The following is an 18,017-nucleotide window of genomic DNA, read 5'->3' as shown; positions in this document are numbered from 1 at the left end:
AGAACTAGGCCTGGCCTCTATTCTCCAAGGTAATACAAGAGCAATGTTTAAAAATATGTAAAATATCAACAGGCCTTGGCATCAAATATGCTAACAGAAGTGGTCTAATACCACATTCACACCAACCACAAGTCAAGGTAACTTTATTTCATATGGAATAAGGGACTGTAACTATGGGTGGTCTGGGCCCATAGAGGTTGGGCCAGGATCATAAGTAATAATTATCGTCTTTCTGATGAATCCATTGGGAATCCAGAACTTGCAGAGGCAAGAGATGGCTGGGTGGCTGGCTCAGTGTGTATTCTCTAAATTTATGGAGCCATGGTCACAGGTGGGAAGGAAAACAATACTTTGTGAGCTGAAGGTGAGCAGATGATGCTGGTGTGAAGTCACAGGTAGGAAGTGGGACAGTTTGTGCATGGACACAGGGTTTGATCACTGTGTGATGGCAATTTGCACCTGAGAAAAGTGCGATGGCCTTTTTTGGAGATGAGAAGAGACAATAATGTCTCATGGCTGTTGAGTGAGAGCAGAGATGGTGTACGTGTTATACAGGGAGACATGGAAAGGTATACATGATGGATGGCAAAGAAAAAATGGAATTTGACATGATCTGATGAAACCCACAGCAGGATTAGCACAGGATCAAAGATGCTGAAGAGAGGGCAGAGATGAGTCAGAGATGACTTAGGTTTCTGGTTTGTGGTGCTGGAGAGATCTTGATGTTGACATGTTACAAGGAAGTGGGACCTGAAAGAGAGTCACAGAGATGAGATGAATGGCTTGTGCCTTTGTCACATTTCATTTGAGCCGGTGACAAGAGCATTAGTCTTGAGCCGTGTTACAGGGGTGTAGATTCAGGGGTAGAAAAGGAAGATGTGTTCATTGTCAGCCCACAGAGAGTAACTGGGTTCTCTGCCATGCGTAAACTAAAGAAAGAACCTGATTGTGGTTGGGGGAGGAGACACACAGAAGAACAGTTGACCCCTCCCATCTGAACCTTAGGCTTGTGGCACATGCTATTTCACCCTTCACCACCTTCTTTGGCGTTACTTTTTAACTGTTCTTTCAAACAGATAATAATGTTTTCTTTTAGTTTGTTTTTTAAAATGAAATGATTACTTCTTTGTCTGCCCAGCATTGCAAGGCTAGCTTGGTATAGAAAGTGATGTTTACCCCTATTCAGCAATTAAAATTCTGGACATTCATGAATGAGAGTTGTAACTTCAATGAAGAAAAAAATATGCATGAGATTTTTACGTATGTGTGTGTGTAGTAAATAAGTCTTTTGAAATTAATCATTTGTTCCTTAGAGATTTATTTAATTCGTACTTTAAACACTATTGCCTACAGGAAGATCTGATGCTAAAAGGAGAGTGCTAATTAGATATCGTAGTTAATCTCTGGAGTCACATTGCGTGGGCTTTGCTACTTACTCATACTGTGATCATGGGCAAGTTGCTTAACTCTGTGTCTCACTTTCTTGATTTTTAAAATGGGAAAAGTCATAATACTTACTTTAGACCATTGTGGTAGGGATTAAGTAAGTTAATGCTTTTTAAGTGCTAGGAACAGTACCTGGCAGTTAGTAAGTGCTGAGCAAATATTAGCTATTATTGCTGTTGCCTTTATGTGATTACTGCATAATGAAATACATAATTTACCCAATGACTGCTGTAAGAATGACAGAAGCCAGGAAAGTGGTTCTGTATATACAGAGAAGGCACAGAGTAAGGAAAGTATTCCAGAGAAATTATACTGGTTTCAGAGGTCCATCTAATACTCAATGAGTGCCTGGCATATAATAAGCACTCAAAGCATCTTAGTATTATTTAGTGTTCTTACACTGGGATTCTTCTCCTTGGGAACATTGGATTTTAGAAGTCTAAATAAACCAAGGCACCTTGTGCAGTGGCTAATTGTGAAGTCAAAATAACATTAAGTAATAATTACTCTTATTTAGGGATCTATTTAATCATTGACTGTTGAAAAGCAATGTATTAGGGTGGTAAAGAGCACAGGCTGAGTAGCTAGTTTGAGTGTGAATCCCTGCTCTGCGATGGACCAGCTGTGTAACTTTGGGTGAGTTATTTAATCCCTAAATTTCCTTGTCTGTAGAATGGGTGTAATGGTAGCACATGTACTGAGTGATTACTCTTAGGATTTCATTAATTAATATAGGTAGAGCACTGAGAGCAATACCCAGCAAATAAAATGTACTTATAGTGTGTGATTGCCATTTTTATGGTTATTACCACCTCTTCACGCCATTCAAGACTGAAAGTTATTCCAGGGTCAGGATACTCAGGATGGGGACTGGAGACAAATGGGCCTCTAACTTCTATTTGAACATACAGTAGGCTGTAGTCTGATATGAGACAAGACGTATTTGACTGAGTTCTCACTCCTTCCCCTGGCTTTTAGAACCCAGCTGCTACATTTTTCTCTTAAGGGAATTTTTGCAACAAAAATTGGTCAGGTTCTGACCAATTTTCATTTTACTTATTTTTTCATTTTCAGACAGAGTCTCACTATGTCGCCCTTGGTAGAGTAGTAGTCATCACAGTAGTAGTAGCTGTCATCACAGCTCACAGCAACCTCAAACTCATGGGCTTAAGCAATTGTCTTGCCTCAGCCTCCTAAATAGCTTGGACTACAGGCACCCACCACAATGCCCAGCTATTTTTTGGTTGCAGTTATCAGTGTTGATTTTAGTTGGCCCAGACTGGGTCCGAACCCACCAGCTTCCATGTATGTGGCCAGCGCCCTACCCATTGAGGTATGGGTGCCGCCCTCCTCCGAAGATCTTAAAAGGACAAAGAAATAAAATGCTGCATGATTTAGATGAGGCATATTTATTTAATTTACAAAATTTCCTTTTTACTGTAGACATGTTATATAAACAGTAAATGGATATAGAGTCATCCCAGCAGATACGTAGGTTTTGCATCTCCTAAATATACTGCACTCTCAATCTGCGTTTAATGGGGGAAAATATGTGTATAACGGTGTATAATTGCTTGTAGTTCAAACCTGTGTTCAAGGATCAACTGTGTATGTGTTTTTATCTTGTAAGACGTATTTCCCCCATGTGATTTTTCTTTTTGAGAACAAATGCCCTGTATACTCTGTATACACACGGACGTGTGTGTGTGTGTGTGTGTGTGTGTGTGTGTGTAAGTATATGGTGTATTGATAAAGATACTACCGACTCCCAATTTAGGGTTTAGTCTTTTTTCCCCCCTTTCCCATGCATCAGTATCTATCCAATGCAGTTATCTATGTAGTATATATGGAAATGATTGGGGATCTGCATTTTGGAGCTGCTTATCTTGGCTTTGAGTTCATGTCTTTTTTAGTCTCTCTGTCCAGCTTGATATTTCAGATCTCTTGGCATCCAACGTCATTGGTCATGGCTGCTCCATTCTGCCCTTGGATGTAAAGGACGCGCTTATTACCATGACACAGTGGCTTGTTTTTGTTTTCTTGCTGCTGGCTAAGTGGTGATGCTGAGGAAGAGATGTGCCAGTTTAGTTTCACCTTTGACAGGAAGCTGTTTAAATGAATCAGAAGATATGAGGGTTGTTCTTCTTACTCTCCACATTATGCACAAGTAAACTTACTGGGGATTTCTTTTATCTGAAGGGAAACTTAAAAAGCCATATAAATACAATCTAGAAAGACCGTTTTTTTTTCACTCCATATCTGAGCTTCAAGTTTTAGAAATTAGGGGGTATAGAGTGTCTACTGACTCTTGCTTTTGTAGTTTAGCCAATAACCAAGACATTATCTGAGGATAATTCTAGTTCTAAGCTATGGCAGCCCGACTGATCTTTTGCCAATAAAATAAAATTATAAAAATAAGGTCACGTAGTAGAAAAACTGTAATGCACGTTCTATTCCTTCTCCTTCGCTCTTCCCTTTGTTAACCCTCCTTCATAGGTTATGTTTGTCATTTTATTTTCTCTGATTTTATATTTATTTCCATTGAGGGATGGAGTACAAGCCAACACTCTGTACTTCAGAATGAAATCTCTCTTTTTCTAATTTCAGCTAACCATGGAACGTGGTTCTCACCAAACTACTTACTGGTTGGTTTTTTTCATATGAGCTCATTTATTTTATGATGTAAATGGTAGGCCTAATGAGCCAATCTACAAATATTTATTGATGTGATTCACAGTTGATGGTTTAGGGGAATTAGTTTGGAAGCAAATACAGTCATTTTGTTGTAATAGATTCAGATGTAATAGATTTAATTTCTTGTTCATACAGTCAGCTGTTTTGTGTCTGCTAGCTATGTTGCTGCATAACAGATGATCCCAAAGCTTAATGGCTTAAACAGTAATCATTTATCATTGTAGCTCATGGGTCTGTTCCTACTCTGGAAGTTAGCTGTTTTATGTGGAGGTCAGTTGAGTGGTTCCACTGGTTTTAGCTAGACTCACTCACGTCTCTAGACCATCTCTTGGCTGGTCGTGGCTGAGCTCATCTGGGGGTGCCTCCATTCCATGTGCCTGCTACCTTTCTCCTGAGGTCAGTAGATTATCCTGTACATACTACTCATGGTGATGGCAAAACTATGCACACTTAGGTCCAGTCCTGCAAACACAGTTCAAGAGTTTAAGAAGCCAACATGCTATTGGCTTATTACATGGCCAAGCCCAGAGTGAAAAGCAGCCCACAGTGGGAAGTAGCCCACCCCAGAATTACATGGTAAGAGACCTGGATGGTGGGAGAGTGAAGACCTGGGGCTGGGAATGTGACTTATATCTATTAAGGTCATTGACTCTTAAGTGAGCCAAAGGGCTCTAAGAGGCCTCTTGAGCCCCTGGAGCCTCTATCCAATATTTACCGTCCTAAGGCATAAAGTAGAGCAGGCAGAAGCAGGCTGTGTCCATGTGTGTTCATCTGGGGATAATGGCTATCCAGTAGTGGAAATGTGGAAACATTATAAAATTTAAATGAAAAGAAAAAAAATTATACATATTCTGAATGATTATCCAGATTCATGCTTACTATTTGGCATATTTCCTTTTTATCTTTCTGATACTTTCTTTATTAATGTTATATAGATTTATATCTATGTTTTTCCTTAATACTCTATCATCAACCTTTCCTTGGTCATTAAAAAGGATTTGTCAATGTAATATTAATATCTGTGTAGATATCCCATTGGGTGGATGCATCATCACTAATTTAACCTTTTCCTTGCTCCTCAATATTTTGGTTATAGCCAGGGTTTTGTGATCTTAAATGGTGCCTCAGTAAGCGTATTTGTGCATAAATCTTTATCCACATGTTGAGTGGATTTTTTAGGAGAAAGAATACTGGCTGGAGTGAGGAGCTTGGGTTCTGCCACTAGTTTGCAGTATGACCTAAACCTCCATGTCATTTTTCTCGTCTATAAAAGAATGCCTTTGAACTTGGTGGTCTTAAATGTCTTCCTAACCCTAATACATCCTTCAGAGTAGAGGACTACATTGCTGCACTGGCATGGAAACATGAAGGCAACAGCAGTTGTGTGTCCTCAGAAAGCTCAGGGGAGGAGAGGCAGCTTCCCCTGGCTGGCTCCTTACTTGGAAGCATTCCGTTGTCTTCAGAGAGGTTTCCTTTGGCAATTCCGGCGTCATTGTTTGCCTTGTAGTCTCCATTCCCTGAGGCAGCAGTAAAGATATTTATTTGTTTTTAAAGAGGGCAATGAGTCATGAGCCTTAAGAATATAAACTGTCCTGACCCATTTTGTGAGTATGCACACTTTGAGAATTGGCCTCCCTCTATCGGAAGAACTGGTTTCATTGTCCATCTTCATTTTGTCTTATAATTTTATATTCACTTTTCGTATTTATTTTTGCTTTTTGTTTGCCTTGGAAATTAAGTTTCATCACAGTTGTCTTCACTATTTCCTGGTAGTTGCGTGCAACCTTTTTCTCTGGGACAGGGCACTTCCTTACTGCTCATTTCCATATGGATTGAGGCTGTATTTCATCTATCTCTCTTACAGCCTCTGCCAGAAACAAATATTGCTCAATTTCAGCAGGCATTAAGCATTGACTTCAAAAGGAAGAGGCATCAATGTGTCCCTGCTAAGTAGAGAAAGTGGGACCTGTGCTCTCTCTTTCTCCCTCTCCAACCCTTACCCGACTGTCCTAAGTGGGTCTCTTTTGCAGCAGACAGAGTCTTCTAGTTCTAAGCTCTTTTGGGGATAGGCATTAGAAACTGGTCCAGCCGCTTCTCTGGGCTGAGCTGGAGCACCATCTGTGTCAAGCACAGAGTCATCTCCCCCCTCTGGCCCACATCAGAAGGGCCTTTGTTCCCTGTTCCTGCTGAGGGCCAGCGTGGTGCCTGCACCCATGAGTGATGGAAATCCCCTGTCACAGCACAGCACTCAGCAACCCCACTCCAGAAGCAAAACATCTTCCATCCACAGAAGTCTTGCTCATCCTTCTTTTACCCCAGGAAATAAATTGGGGCTGGAGTAATTCACCAAGTCAGTTACACATTGGATTTGAGGAGGGGAAATAATTTTCCTTTGTGAATATGAATGTGCTTGGAGGAAGTTACTTATGAAATGCAACTTTAATAATTGTGAACTTAAGTTTTTAGTTTCTGTGTCCACCCTTCCTCCAGTAATTCTCAATGATTCCCATGTACCTTTTCATAAGGAAATTGGAGTTAAATTCTTAAGTGTAAAATAATTTCGTAATGTGAATAACTTTGCTTCCTCAAACAATAATGGGTCTTTGAGCAAGTGAATCACATAGTGTGTGGGCTTAAACACTTGCAGAAAGCAATGAGGCTTTATTTTAGCCTCATACTGGTGCAAGGCATGTGTAAGTAAAGTATGGAATGTGGACTATGGGAACCGCAGGTGTGGTTTTTCTTGCTGGATGCCTCTTTCCAACCTCCTCTTCTTTCCTTTCCCTCCTCCTTCCTGCTTTTCCAAGTCTGTGCTGAGGTGCTAGCTCTGAAGTTAAGCAATTGGGTAAGAAAAACATGGTACTGCTTAGATCCCCAGAAGGGCATGTGCTAGGTGATAGAGGCCTCTTTCTGTTCTGTCTGGTTGCTTGGTTGTTATCTAGCCCCAGGCCTAGTGATAATCAGGAAAAACCAAGGCAAGACAAGACGCAGACTGACCAAGTCCCAGCCCTTTTCCCCTGAGGGATATTTAGTCTATTTTAGCAAAGGGCAGATGGTCCTTACAGATTTTGAAGTCTCCCAAAGAGCTAAGCAAAAGTCTCTGGAAATCAAAGTTCAGTTTAAGACAGATGGCAGCCCAGGGAAAGCAGAAGAGGATAAAAAAATGGAGTAAGAAGGGGGGAAAAAAAAAAAAACAACCAAAAAAACCTCAAGAAGCCAAATAACTTTCCATGGGGGAGAAGGACAGAGATGGACTCACCATTCTCTCCTGTCCTCTCTTCTGAGCCCTTTGCTGCCAATCATTTGGTTTTTTTCTTTCTTGTTTTTAAATGTGCTTATTTATTTTTGAATCCTAACACATTCACTTGGTTTAAAAACTGGAAATCTAACTCATTGCACATTTAACAGCCTCCCTCGTGTCCTTTTCGTGTCCACCGGGAAGCCAGGTGACTTTCTCTCATATACATTCCTTCCAGTGTCCCTTTAGGCATATCCCCTGTAAGGGCACCAGTGTAGGTTCTCACTTTTCCAGTCATTTCCTCATCTATTTATCTCCTCTCTCACATGCTCCCTTGACTTCCTTTTATTCTGCTCTCAATAATCCTTTGTTGATCTTTTCTATGCCTAAGGCCCTGAATGAGTTCACCAGGCTTGTCTTTTTCCTGCAGATGAAGCAGAAAGTGAGAAATGGTACCTGTCTACAGATTTTCCTTCGGCCACCATCAAGACAGAGCCTATTACAGACGAGCCACCCCCAGGACTTGTTCCCTCTGTCACTCTGACCATTACAGCCATCTCTACCCCTTTCGAGAAGGACGAACCTCCTCTGGAAATGAATACTGGGGTATGCTTAATTTTTCTTTCATATAAACAGTTTGGATTAAAAGTTACAGGTCCTCATTCTCTAATAAGGCATTTAATCTTTTTTGGAGTTAGTGACCACATGTATTTAAGGACATGTAACTTTATGTGTATATTTAGGCATTTATATATATATCAAGAATATGTTGATTTGGTATCAGCTTTAGAAAAACTGGTAGCAAAGCTGATTTTCATTTTCTTTGATTACTGTTAAAAATATAAAACATAGATGAATATTCACGGTAGAAGAAAATTCTCCATGGCACTGATTTTTAAGCAGTGGGAAGGTGATGGTTATGATGGTGCTGTGGCAACCCATGGCTTTGTGTGTGGCTGTTGAGAATGCTAGTTCCTGTGTGCTATTTCACTTTACTTTCCTAGTAATGCTGAGTTGCCCTTACTCAACTCAGGACCCTCCCACCTGATGATTCTTATTACATTACTGGTGGAAAGTATAAGAAATCAGGAATTTCTTCCTTGCTTGATTTGCACACAGCAAATTTAACTTAATTTTATTCTACCTCCTTTCTGAGTGTTTTTAGTGTCTGGAAAAGGACCAGAACCGTACTTGTATATCTTCTTACAGAGTTGAAAGCCAGTCTTCACTTTCCTTACACTTAAAGCCTCAGGTTATAAACAATGACTCCATTAACATTCCTTACAGCAGATTTCCTGTGAGCAAGATAGAGTGCCTGCTTGTTCAGGAAAAAGTAACACAGACTCCATAGAGCCACAGAAGCATCACTGCATACGTGCTTCTTACTCCGTCCATGTAGAAGATGAAGTGTGGTAGGCGGAAGACCCCTGCAGCTGCTCTCAAGGATTCCCAAGGAGTCTTTCTTGGACTTTCTTGAATCTCAAGGATTCCTCCTGGAGTCTGTATTAATTGCCTTAAGATCTTGGTCCCTAAGAATTTTAGTTCAGTTGATTTTTAAGTATGCAATTAACAAAGCTCAAGCTCATGGCCTTGCTATAACTTGTCTCCTTTCCCTACTGTGTATTTCATGGTTAGATGTCTTCAGTCATTAGGGAGCCTGGAGAAAAGGATGTGGGTTAATGGTGCACGGTCTTTACCATTCAACAAACTAGTGTCGGCCGGTGGCCCTGTAAAAATTACCAGGATGTATTGTAAAATGCTTTTATATGACCCAAAACAATAGAAAGAAGCACTGATAAGTGTGCCTTGGGCTTTTCATGTTAGGGTTTTGAGGGTTCCATCAGCTATAATGCCAGATTTGGTGGTGAGAAGAAGGTTAAGGACTAAAGTGACTTTCTGCCAAAGAAGCTGTCCATGCTCAGCTGTGCTCTGCAGAAGCAAGGCTATCCTGAGAGGAGGACACAGACGACAAATCACTCTCCTCTATGCTTCTTCAAAGCTGTCATTTGTTTTTAAAAATTGTCTCCGGAATTCTTCTTTCAGGTCGATTCCTCATGCCAGACCATTATTCCTAAGATTAAGCTGGAGCCTCATGAAGTAGATCAGTTTCTGAACTTCTCACCTAAAGAAGGTTGGTCTGTCCTCTTGTGCTCCTTTAGCTCCTAGATACAGTCATGAAGTCTGAAGGGAAAGAGAGTATGGGTAAGGACGCTGGGGTCAGTTTGTGCCACATGTGTAGCTTGCCTTAGGAAGTAGCTCTGCTCTTATAAACTTTGCTTCCAAATACAGTTTTTGAGAGCTAAGTATTATATATGCTCATGCTAAATGTTACTGTGCCTTTTTGCTCCTAGCCAGGGTGATTTTTGAAAACCTTTTATGGACTGCTGCAGTGTGGGCCCTGACACACAGGAGAGCTGTGGCCCTCAAACCTTCTTGGTGTGAACACAAGACAGCCTCACATATAAACAGCAGCCCACAGAGGCGCTTTGCTCCATTAAAACAGCTCCAGTTTCAGAAACAGCTCCAGTTCTTTTGTGATGAGAGTTCACAATTTATCTGTCTGGCCAATTCAGTGTTTTGGTTTTTAAATCATGTCTCTTGAATCCTAAAATTCAGTGTTTTTAAATGTTGACTCTGGATGACAGCAGTGAGAAAGAGCCCCCTACCTCTATTGGAATTTCTACAGCCTCTGATTATGCACCTCATTGGGCTTCTTGCCATCCATTTACAGCTAAATAGTGTCATACTTGATATTGTCATACTTTCACTGTTTTCTTTCTCTGTGTTAGTTTAAAGGTAAATAAAAGGCCAACCAGGATTACATTGACTAGGATCTACACCAAGACACTGTTTCTTTGTGCTGAGTGATAAGCATTCACGCCTTTCACCTCTATATGCCGCTGTAAGGCAGGTCCTCTCATCTTTGTGCACTGGTTGTTGCTATCAAATGCATCTTGCTCTTTTATGTTGCAATACAGTTCAGAGAGTATCATAAGTGTAATAATGAGTCCCAGAGTGGCTTCAGAATTCGGGGTCACTGGAGGAGAAATGTTTCAAGAATATAGTAAAGGGCAGTCTTTCCTCATTATCCTGGATAAACAGAGATAAGGAAACTCGATATCCTTGAATGCATCAGAGTTTCTAGGCAGAGTAGCTTGTTGTACCCAGACCTTTCAGTAACCCACGAGCTGCATTTCCAGTGGTATTTGGAAATCTGAGACCGAGGCACCTATGGCCAGAGCAGTCGCTCTCAATAGGCAGGAAAGACCAGAGTCAAGCTTGCCTCACTCACTTTTCCTGCCATGTCATTTCTGGGTTTTGTGGGCTGCCCTCTGCCTGGAGAGGAGCACAATGTTAAAATGATTTGACTTGTGCCAAGTAGAAGGGACAGGGAAGCTCTAAAGTGCTCTTGGCTAATTTTCGGGAACGTAACAGTACAGAGTGGCAGGAAATTGGAGCCCCTAACAGATTCGCTTCCTGGGTGTCTGTGTGTGTGTGTGTGTGTGTGTGTGTGTGTGTGTGTGTGTGTGTGTGTGTGTGTGTGTGTGTGTGTGTGTGTGTGACCATAAAGTGCTGTAGTATTTACGGAATTAGAAAAACCACGATTAGCACTCTTAGCACACGGATCTTCCAGCCAACCTTGTACATACTGGCTAGAACAACAGAAATCCCCACTGTTGAATCCAGACTTGGATTCTGGCTTCAGAAGCCCCTCTCTGGTGCCCAGAGGTGCCTGATGGATGAGACTGAGGCTCTGTAGGCCCTGGCAGAGGGGGGACTATGACATGGCTCCCCGAGGAAGGGCAAAGGGTGGGATTCTTACATGCTGGGGGACGTTGGAGGAGAAAGCCCCTTACCCCCACTTGTATTCCCTATGCCTACTCATCTCTCTAGAGATGGATGTAGAGTTTTCTGAATGAAGAATGCTTGGCGTCTTGCCTGCAGGCCCCACCATGCACATTCCTCCAGAAATAAACGAGCTTTTCTCAAAGTAGCCGTTGGGAACCCTCATGAGCTCCCAGGTATTGCTATCTTTTAAATGATTTTTTTATTTTAAAGTGCATAATTCATTAGCACGGTTTACAAATGAAACTGTATGACTATCTGGAAGAATCACAGTGAAGTCTTATCAACACCCGGTCTCAGGCTCTCCTGATCTCTCCCTGCCTGCCTCGGGTCAGAGTATTACTGGTTTCCTGTGTACGCTTCTTTATGCCAATGTAAGCAAACATGGGTCTGTATTCCCTTTCCTTTTTTATACAAAAGGGGGCTACTATATACACTGTCTGCTCCTGGCCCCTCTCCCCCCTCCTGCACTTCATAATCCTTCTTGGAGATCTTCTTGCCTCAGCGCAGTGGGCTCCTCATTTGTTTGTTGGGCTATCCTGAGTTCTGCCACATGGATGCAGAGTTTGTGTCACCAGCCCCAATTCCTTCCTTGTGGCTCTGGGATGGATGAAATGTGCTTTCTTTTCTTCAGCCCCCGGGGACCACCTGCACTTACCACCCACCCCACCCAGCAGTCATGGCAGTGACTCGGAGGGCAGCCTGAGCCCCAACCCACGCCTGCACCCATTTGGCCTGCCTCAGACCCACAGCCCAGCCAGAACTGCGCCCCGGGCTCCCTCCACCCTCTCCAGTTCCCCCCTCCTCACAGCTCCTCACGTAAGTATGGGCTGGGACTTTCTGGACTGTCTGTCCAGTGGGGCATCCAGAGAAGGCCCACTCAAGGCTATTTGCTTTTTCCTTTTGTCTAGAAGTTTCTGTTTTGTAGTTAAAGCAGGGTGATGACAACTTTAGGGAACATTTTTTTAAGAACTTCTCATAAATCTCATCTTGCTGCCACAATTCTCTTCATTTTCATTTACATTCTTCCAGTTTTTATTCACATGTTTATTTTACAGAGCTATAAGCATAAAGAATAACAATTTTGGTTTGTTCTCTTTAAGAGTATACCATAAATATTTACAATCGTGTTGGTGGTCCTTACGGCCTGGCATAGAAATACCTTTTATATTTTAAATGAGCGGTCTTTGGTGAACTTAAAAATCACTCTGAGATTAAATTCTTTAATGCCTAAAGCTGTATGTGTTTAGTATGACTGGTAACCCAGGAACTGAGATCAGAAATCATGACAATGGTTCATCTCCTACTTACATACGGACACAATTTTCCAAGTTAAAAACAAAAATGGAATAGATCATTAACTTTTATTGTTCTAAAGAGTGAATTGATTTCTATGATGTTGTAAACATTATAATTAACTTTTTTGAATTTAAAATGTCATGACTGGAAAATTTAAAAGACATGAGATATTTATGAATAAAAATTCTGTAAGAATCATTCATTCGTTAGCATAACTTTGAAAATTTGAATTGTGTCCCAGAAAATCCTTGATCTATAGCCACATTCTCACATGTCACTATTACCGAGGATAACGGAGATAACTCTTTTCATTCTTTCTTGACCTCCTCTGCTTGGACCTGACTTTTCACTCCTTGGGTTACTAGAATAGCTTTTATCCTGTATGTCTGAATCCTGCTGGGATTAATCTGTTCTATATGCTTATGGAGGAAGCTTCCCCAGGCCACACTCTTGCTCAATGACTGTGTTATGTTTCCCTATTACTCCTGGTACTGAGCCCTAATGCTCGTTATCGTGTGCTCAGCACTTTGTGACTTCAAGAACTAGTCTAGGCAGAATGGCGTCTTTAGTAACTGTTCAGAGTCCTGCCTTTTGCTTGCGATGCCCTTCTCTCTTTTTCTCTTTTTTTTTTCTTTTTTATTAAATTATAGCCGTGTACATTAATGTGATCATGGGGCACCATACACTAGTTTCATAGACCGTTTGACACATTTTCATCACACTGGTTGACATAGCCTTCCTGGCATTTTCTCTCTTAGGTAAGCAATCTCTCTTCCTTGCAGGAGGCCCAATTCTCTCCTACTCTAACCCTTTCCTGATCATACAAACTCAAATAATTGTTGTCTTTCTCCACATTTATAATGCATCTTCAATTAGTATTACAGTTTAGCATTTAATTACTCTCATCTTTGTATGGGTATCAATTCAGTTTTCATCATGAGCTACTTGAGAGATGGGGTTTATGTGGAGTCCCCCAGGGTATTTAGCATGGAGCTAATGTGCAGTGGGGACTCTGTTTGTTCGACTAATTAGAACACATCATTCTATTGTAGGCTAAATGAGATGAGCTACAGTGTTCATCTTCATGGCTGAGGCCCAATCTGGGACTACTGTCGCCAGAGGCTTCCCTAGAAAGTGCGGACAGGTGCACCCCTGAGAGCTCTGTGGCCCCTTAGCTGTAAGTGGAGGTGAGAAGACCCTTGCCGTGTGGAGAGCACCTTATAAAATTGCATTTTCACGAGGAGAACACCAAAGCTCTGCCACAAAACAGAGGTGCATGTGAATCCTTCTTCACCCTAAGGCCAGGCAGTCTCCAGGAATGTGGGAAATGAATTCTCTACTTTTACTTTTCATATTGGCTAATGGGATTCTTCTTGGATGGAAAATCATGAGTGGCAGCTTCTTTATCCTTTCCTCTGAATTACAGTCCTTGGGTTATTAACACTCACGTGGAAGTGTCTTCTCCATCTTTGCTTTCACTTCAAAATAGTAGTTTCTCCCTCAAAGCAGATGGCACCTCCTTTTCTCTGAGCCACCTGTGAGATGTTAGAATGGATTCTGATTCCCCCATTGGCAGGTGACTCTTCAGTGCACCCACTTCTTCTTTTTGACCCCTTTCTGCTGCTCCTTTGTCTATACAGAAACTGCAGGGATCAGGCCCACTGGTCTTGACTGAGGAGGAGAAGAGGACTCTGATAGCTGAGGGTTATCCCATCCCTACCAAATTGCCCCTAACAAAATCAGAGGAGAAGGCCCTGAAGAAAATCCGGAGGAAAATCAAAAATAAGGTGAGCCCTTCAAATCTAGGCACTCTTGTGAGCAGAGCCAGGAGGATTGAGCACATCACTCTTTCCCTTTCCCTTCCTGATGGCCAGCCTGTCCCAGGGTGCAGACCAAGGCTCAGCTGTCGGTCGGGGGAGTGGCACACTCACACTTGCCCCTGCCTTCTTCTGGCCCCTTTGTCCGCCTGGAGGCCAACAGACGCCCACTGCAGTGTCTCCCTGCGATGACACATCCAGGGCTGGGAGGAAGATATTAGAATTTCCATCTAAATTTGCTTGTTTAATCTCAGCCTTTTAGATTTCAGTTTTATGATGTACACAATAGTTTACTGTAAAAAATGTATATATAATTTATCATTAAATAAATGCAAATACATTGGAAGTGCTTGTTTAATTTTCTTTTTTGATTCATCTTTTATTTTTTAATTATTTTAGAATTTTTTAAAATTTCAATAGATTTTGGGAGTACTAGTGGTTTTTTGATACATAGATGAATTGTATAGTGGCTTATAGTGTGCCCATCACTTGAATAGTATACAGTGTACTCGGCAGGTAACTTCTGATCCCTCATCCTCCCCCCACCCTCTCCTCTTCTGAGTCTCCAAAGTCCATAATACCACTCTGTATGACTGTGTATACTCATAGGTTAGCTCTTGCTTATGAGTGAGTACATGTGGTATTTCTTATTCCATTCCTGAGACACTTTGCTTAGGATAACGTCCTCCAGTTATCTGAGTTGCTGCAGAAAACACTATTACATTCTATTTTATGGCTGAGTAGTACTCCATGATATAGACAGGGTTCCATGAAGTTTGTGCCGTATGAAATAGGTTTACACTGTAAATTGCACAGACTTTACGGACCCCCAGTATATGTGTATAGGCCATGTTTTCTTTATCACTCACTAGTTCATGGGAACTTAGGTTGATTTCACGTCTTTGTTATTGTGAACTGTGCTGTAATATCATGTAGACGCAGGTGTCTTTTTGATGACTTCTTTTCCTTTGGGTATAGATCCCTACGAGTGGGATTGAGTGGTAGGTCTACCTTTTAGTACTTTGAAAAATCTCCATAGAAGTTGTACTAATTTAAATTCCCACCAATGGTGTGTAAGTATTCTCGTTTCATTACCTCTACACTAACATCTATTGTTTTTTGACTTTTTAAAAATGACCATTCTGACAAGGGTAAAGTAGTATGTCATTACAGTTTTAATTTGTATTTCCCTGAAGTGTTGAGCATTTTTTCATATTTGTCAGCCATTTGTCTGTATTCTTTTGAAAAATGGCTGTTCATGTCTTTGCCTGCTTTTTAATGGGTTTATCGTTTTTTTCTTGCTGACATCTTTTTTTTGTGGATAGGGGTTTGTGATAAAAGAGAATTCTGCCATGCCCTGGTCTGTATCTGGCCTCGGCAAGCTGGTTGTAGCCCTCTTGGTGCTGAGCAGGATGGCTGAGGCCCAGGGGCGTGACGTAGGCTTAGGCAGACCAGGATGGGTGGGGAGGGATGGGGTGGGACAAGGAAGGCAAGTGATTAGGATCACTCTTCATCCATGGGCAGAATCAGCAGTGAGTTGCTGCATGACCAAGCCCAACTGTCTTATTTTACATACATAGTTGAGCAAACGGAGGTCCAGAGAATTAAACTCATTTATCTGAGACAATACCAATGTCTGTGACCCACATGCTCTGGACTGGCCTGTGGTCCCGTGTCTTTCCATTAGGGGCCTAGTTTGTGGAAAGTAGGTGAAAGCACAGGCTGGTGGAAACCAGAGAGGACAGAAGAGGTGACTAGTAGATGAGCTGGCAGATTAAGCAAATGGCAAATGGCCACAAAGGTGATCAGGACTTTGCTGATTTCTGCACTAATAGCCGCCTGTCTTCCACTCACATACAGAGCTGGAAATTAATCATTCTCTATTCCTTTTTACCTCTCAGATTTCTGCCCAGGAAAGTAGGAGAAAGAAGAAAGAGTACATGGACAGCTTGGAGAAAAAGTAAGCCTGATGACAAACTGTCGTGTTTTTTGGGCAATGTGAACAGAAAAATGTGAGTGTGCTAAGAGCTGGTGAGAAACAGGTGACTTCCTCCTTCTGGCCACCTTAGAAGCCTGCTGATGTATCAACTCTTGCCTGCCACCTAGTGGTTATTTGCAGGGGAAGTTAATAAGCCCAGGAAGAAGTGAAAAATACTCAGTCTTATTAGGCACATGAACCACACTATTTTCCAGCCAAGGATCCCTTGGAGGCTTCCTTTCAGACTAGTGCAAATATTAACATTCCGGCACATTCCTGGAACTTCTCAGAGAAGAAGCACTGTTTTGGCAGAAAGGGGCAGTGCTACTTAACTAGTTCCCGCGGGCCATGCTCCCGCGCACCCTAGACAGAGCACACTGGAACAACATACATCAGGTTGGCGATAATTCATGCTATAGGTGAGAGACTTTTTGTAAAACTACTTGAAAGCATTCTTTGTCTGAAAAGCCTGGAATATGGGAGGGCCGTTAGAAAAATATGCATTAAAAGCAATTTTAGATTAGCACTAGAAGATAACTCCCAAGTTCACAAACTAGTATCATTTTAAGATGGGTATGAGGTCTCAGACCCAGAAATGAACCTTCATGTGTATCTGGGGTAAAAAGTGGGTCAGTGGATCCTGGCTGGTTCTAGACGTTTTCTGCTGAAAGTTTAGTATTTCTGTCTATAACCTGATCTAAGTACTGCCAAGTTAGCTTTAAGTACGGTTGGCTCTTCATATCCAGAAGTTCCACAACCCGAATTCAATAAATCATGGATCAAAAAAATTCAGAAAAAAATGCAACAATAAAAATTATATAAGTAAAAAATATGGTATAATAATGATTCATGTAGAATTTATTAATACATTGTATTAGGTATCATAAGAAATCTAGAGATAATGTAAAGATTTCAGAAGAATGTGTATAGGTCCTCCTACACCATTTACAGATTTTGGTATCCATGGGAAGGTGGTCAGGGGCTCTGGAACCATTCCCCCCAGGCACACAGGACAACTGTAGACCCGTGCTGTTCCATCAGTTTCTGTAGGCACTCAGGGCCAAGCTCTTTCTGTGAGAATCTCTTCACCGCCTCTTTGGCATGCAGGCTCCAGCACTGGGGTTCCTCGTCCTAAGTTCTTGTCCTTCTGCTTGTCCCCCTTGGCTTCTCATTGGTCCTCTGGCCAGGAGAGTGTCCAGTAGCACCCAGATCAACTGTCCTGTAGAAGGAAAGAAGTACGATGTGTATTGAGAGCATTAGAGAAGAGGTGAAAGAAAACGAGGTGGTAACACCCTCGAAGAGGCATTTATATGTTGTCCCATCTTTCATTACGGAGACACTTGTTACTCTGCTCCCCTGTATTTTTATACTTTTCTTTAGTCTCTTCATCCGTCTTCACAACTCTAGCAAGCCAGGCTCTTTCCTACACCTCCCTGGAGTAGCTTCCCCCCCGTCTTTCCCTGATCCCTGCTAACTTCCACCCAAGCTCCTGGCTTTGCATTTGTTTCACTGAGAATGACTAATTTTATTCTTTCTCTCTTCTTCATAGAGTAGAGTCTTGCTCAACTGAGAACTCAGAACTTCGGAAGAAGGTCGAGGTTCTGGAGAACACCAATAGGTGGGTGTTGCGGGAGTGGGAGTTAACTGAGGTGCCTAACAGAGATGAGGAAAGAGGGAATAGAATCATGGAGGGAGTTGG

At 41.9% G+C, this 18,017-nt stretch overlaps 1 protein-coding gene across 1 annotated transcript in view; it reads left to right on the top strand.

The window, feature by feature from the left end:
- CREB3L2 (cAMP responsive element binding protein 3 like 2) overlaps positions 1–18,017 on the top strand; it is a 132,696-nt gene that overhangs the window by 90,186 nt on the left and 24,493 nt on the right. Inside the window, exons 3-8 of the mRNA XM_053608617.1 lie at positions 7,809–7,984; positions 9,422–9,509; positions 11,859–12,043; positions 14,164–14,310; positions 16,242–16,300; positions 17,868–17,936. Of these exons, the coding sequence (XP_053464592.1) occupies positions 7,809–7,984; positions 9,422–9,509; positions 11,859–12,043; positions 14,164–14,310; positions 16,242–16,300; positions 17,868–17,936 (724 nt within the window). The remainder of the gene's footprint in view (positions 1–7,808; positions 7,985–9,421; positions 9,510–11,858; positions 12,044–14,163; positions 14,311–16,241; positions 16,301–17,867; positions 17,937–18,017) is intronic.

This window comes from Nycticebus coucang, chromosome 11 (genome assembly GCF_027406575.1).
Source record: "Nycticebus coucang isolate mNycCou1 chromosome 11, mNycCou1.pri, whole genome shotgun sequence".
Classification (NCBI taxonomy): Eukaryota; Metazoa; Chordata; class Mammalia; order Primates; family Lorisidae; genus Nycticebus; species Nycticebus coucang.
This window is presented reverse-complemented; position numbering and strand designations above follow the sequence as displayed.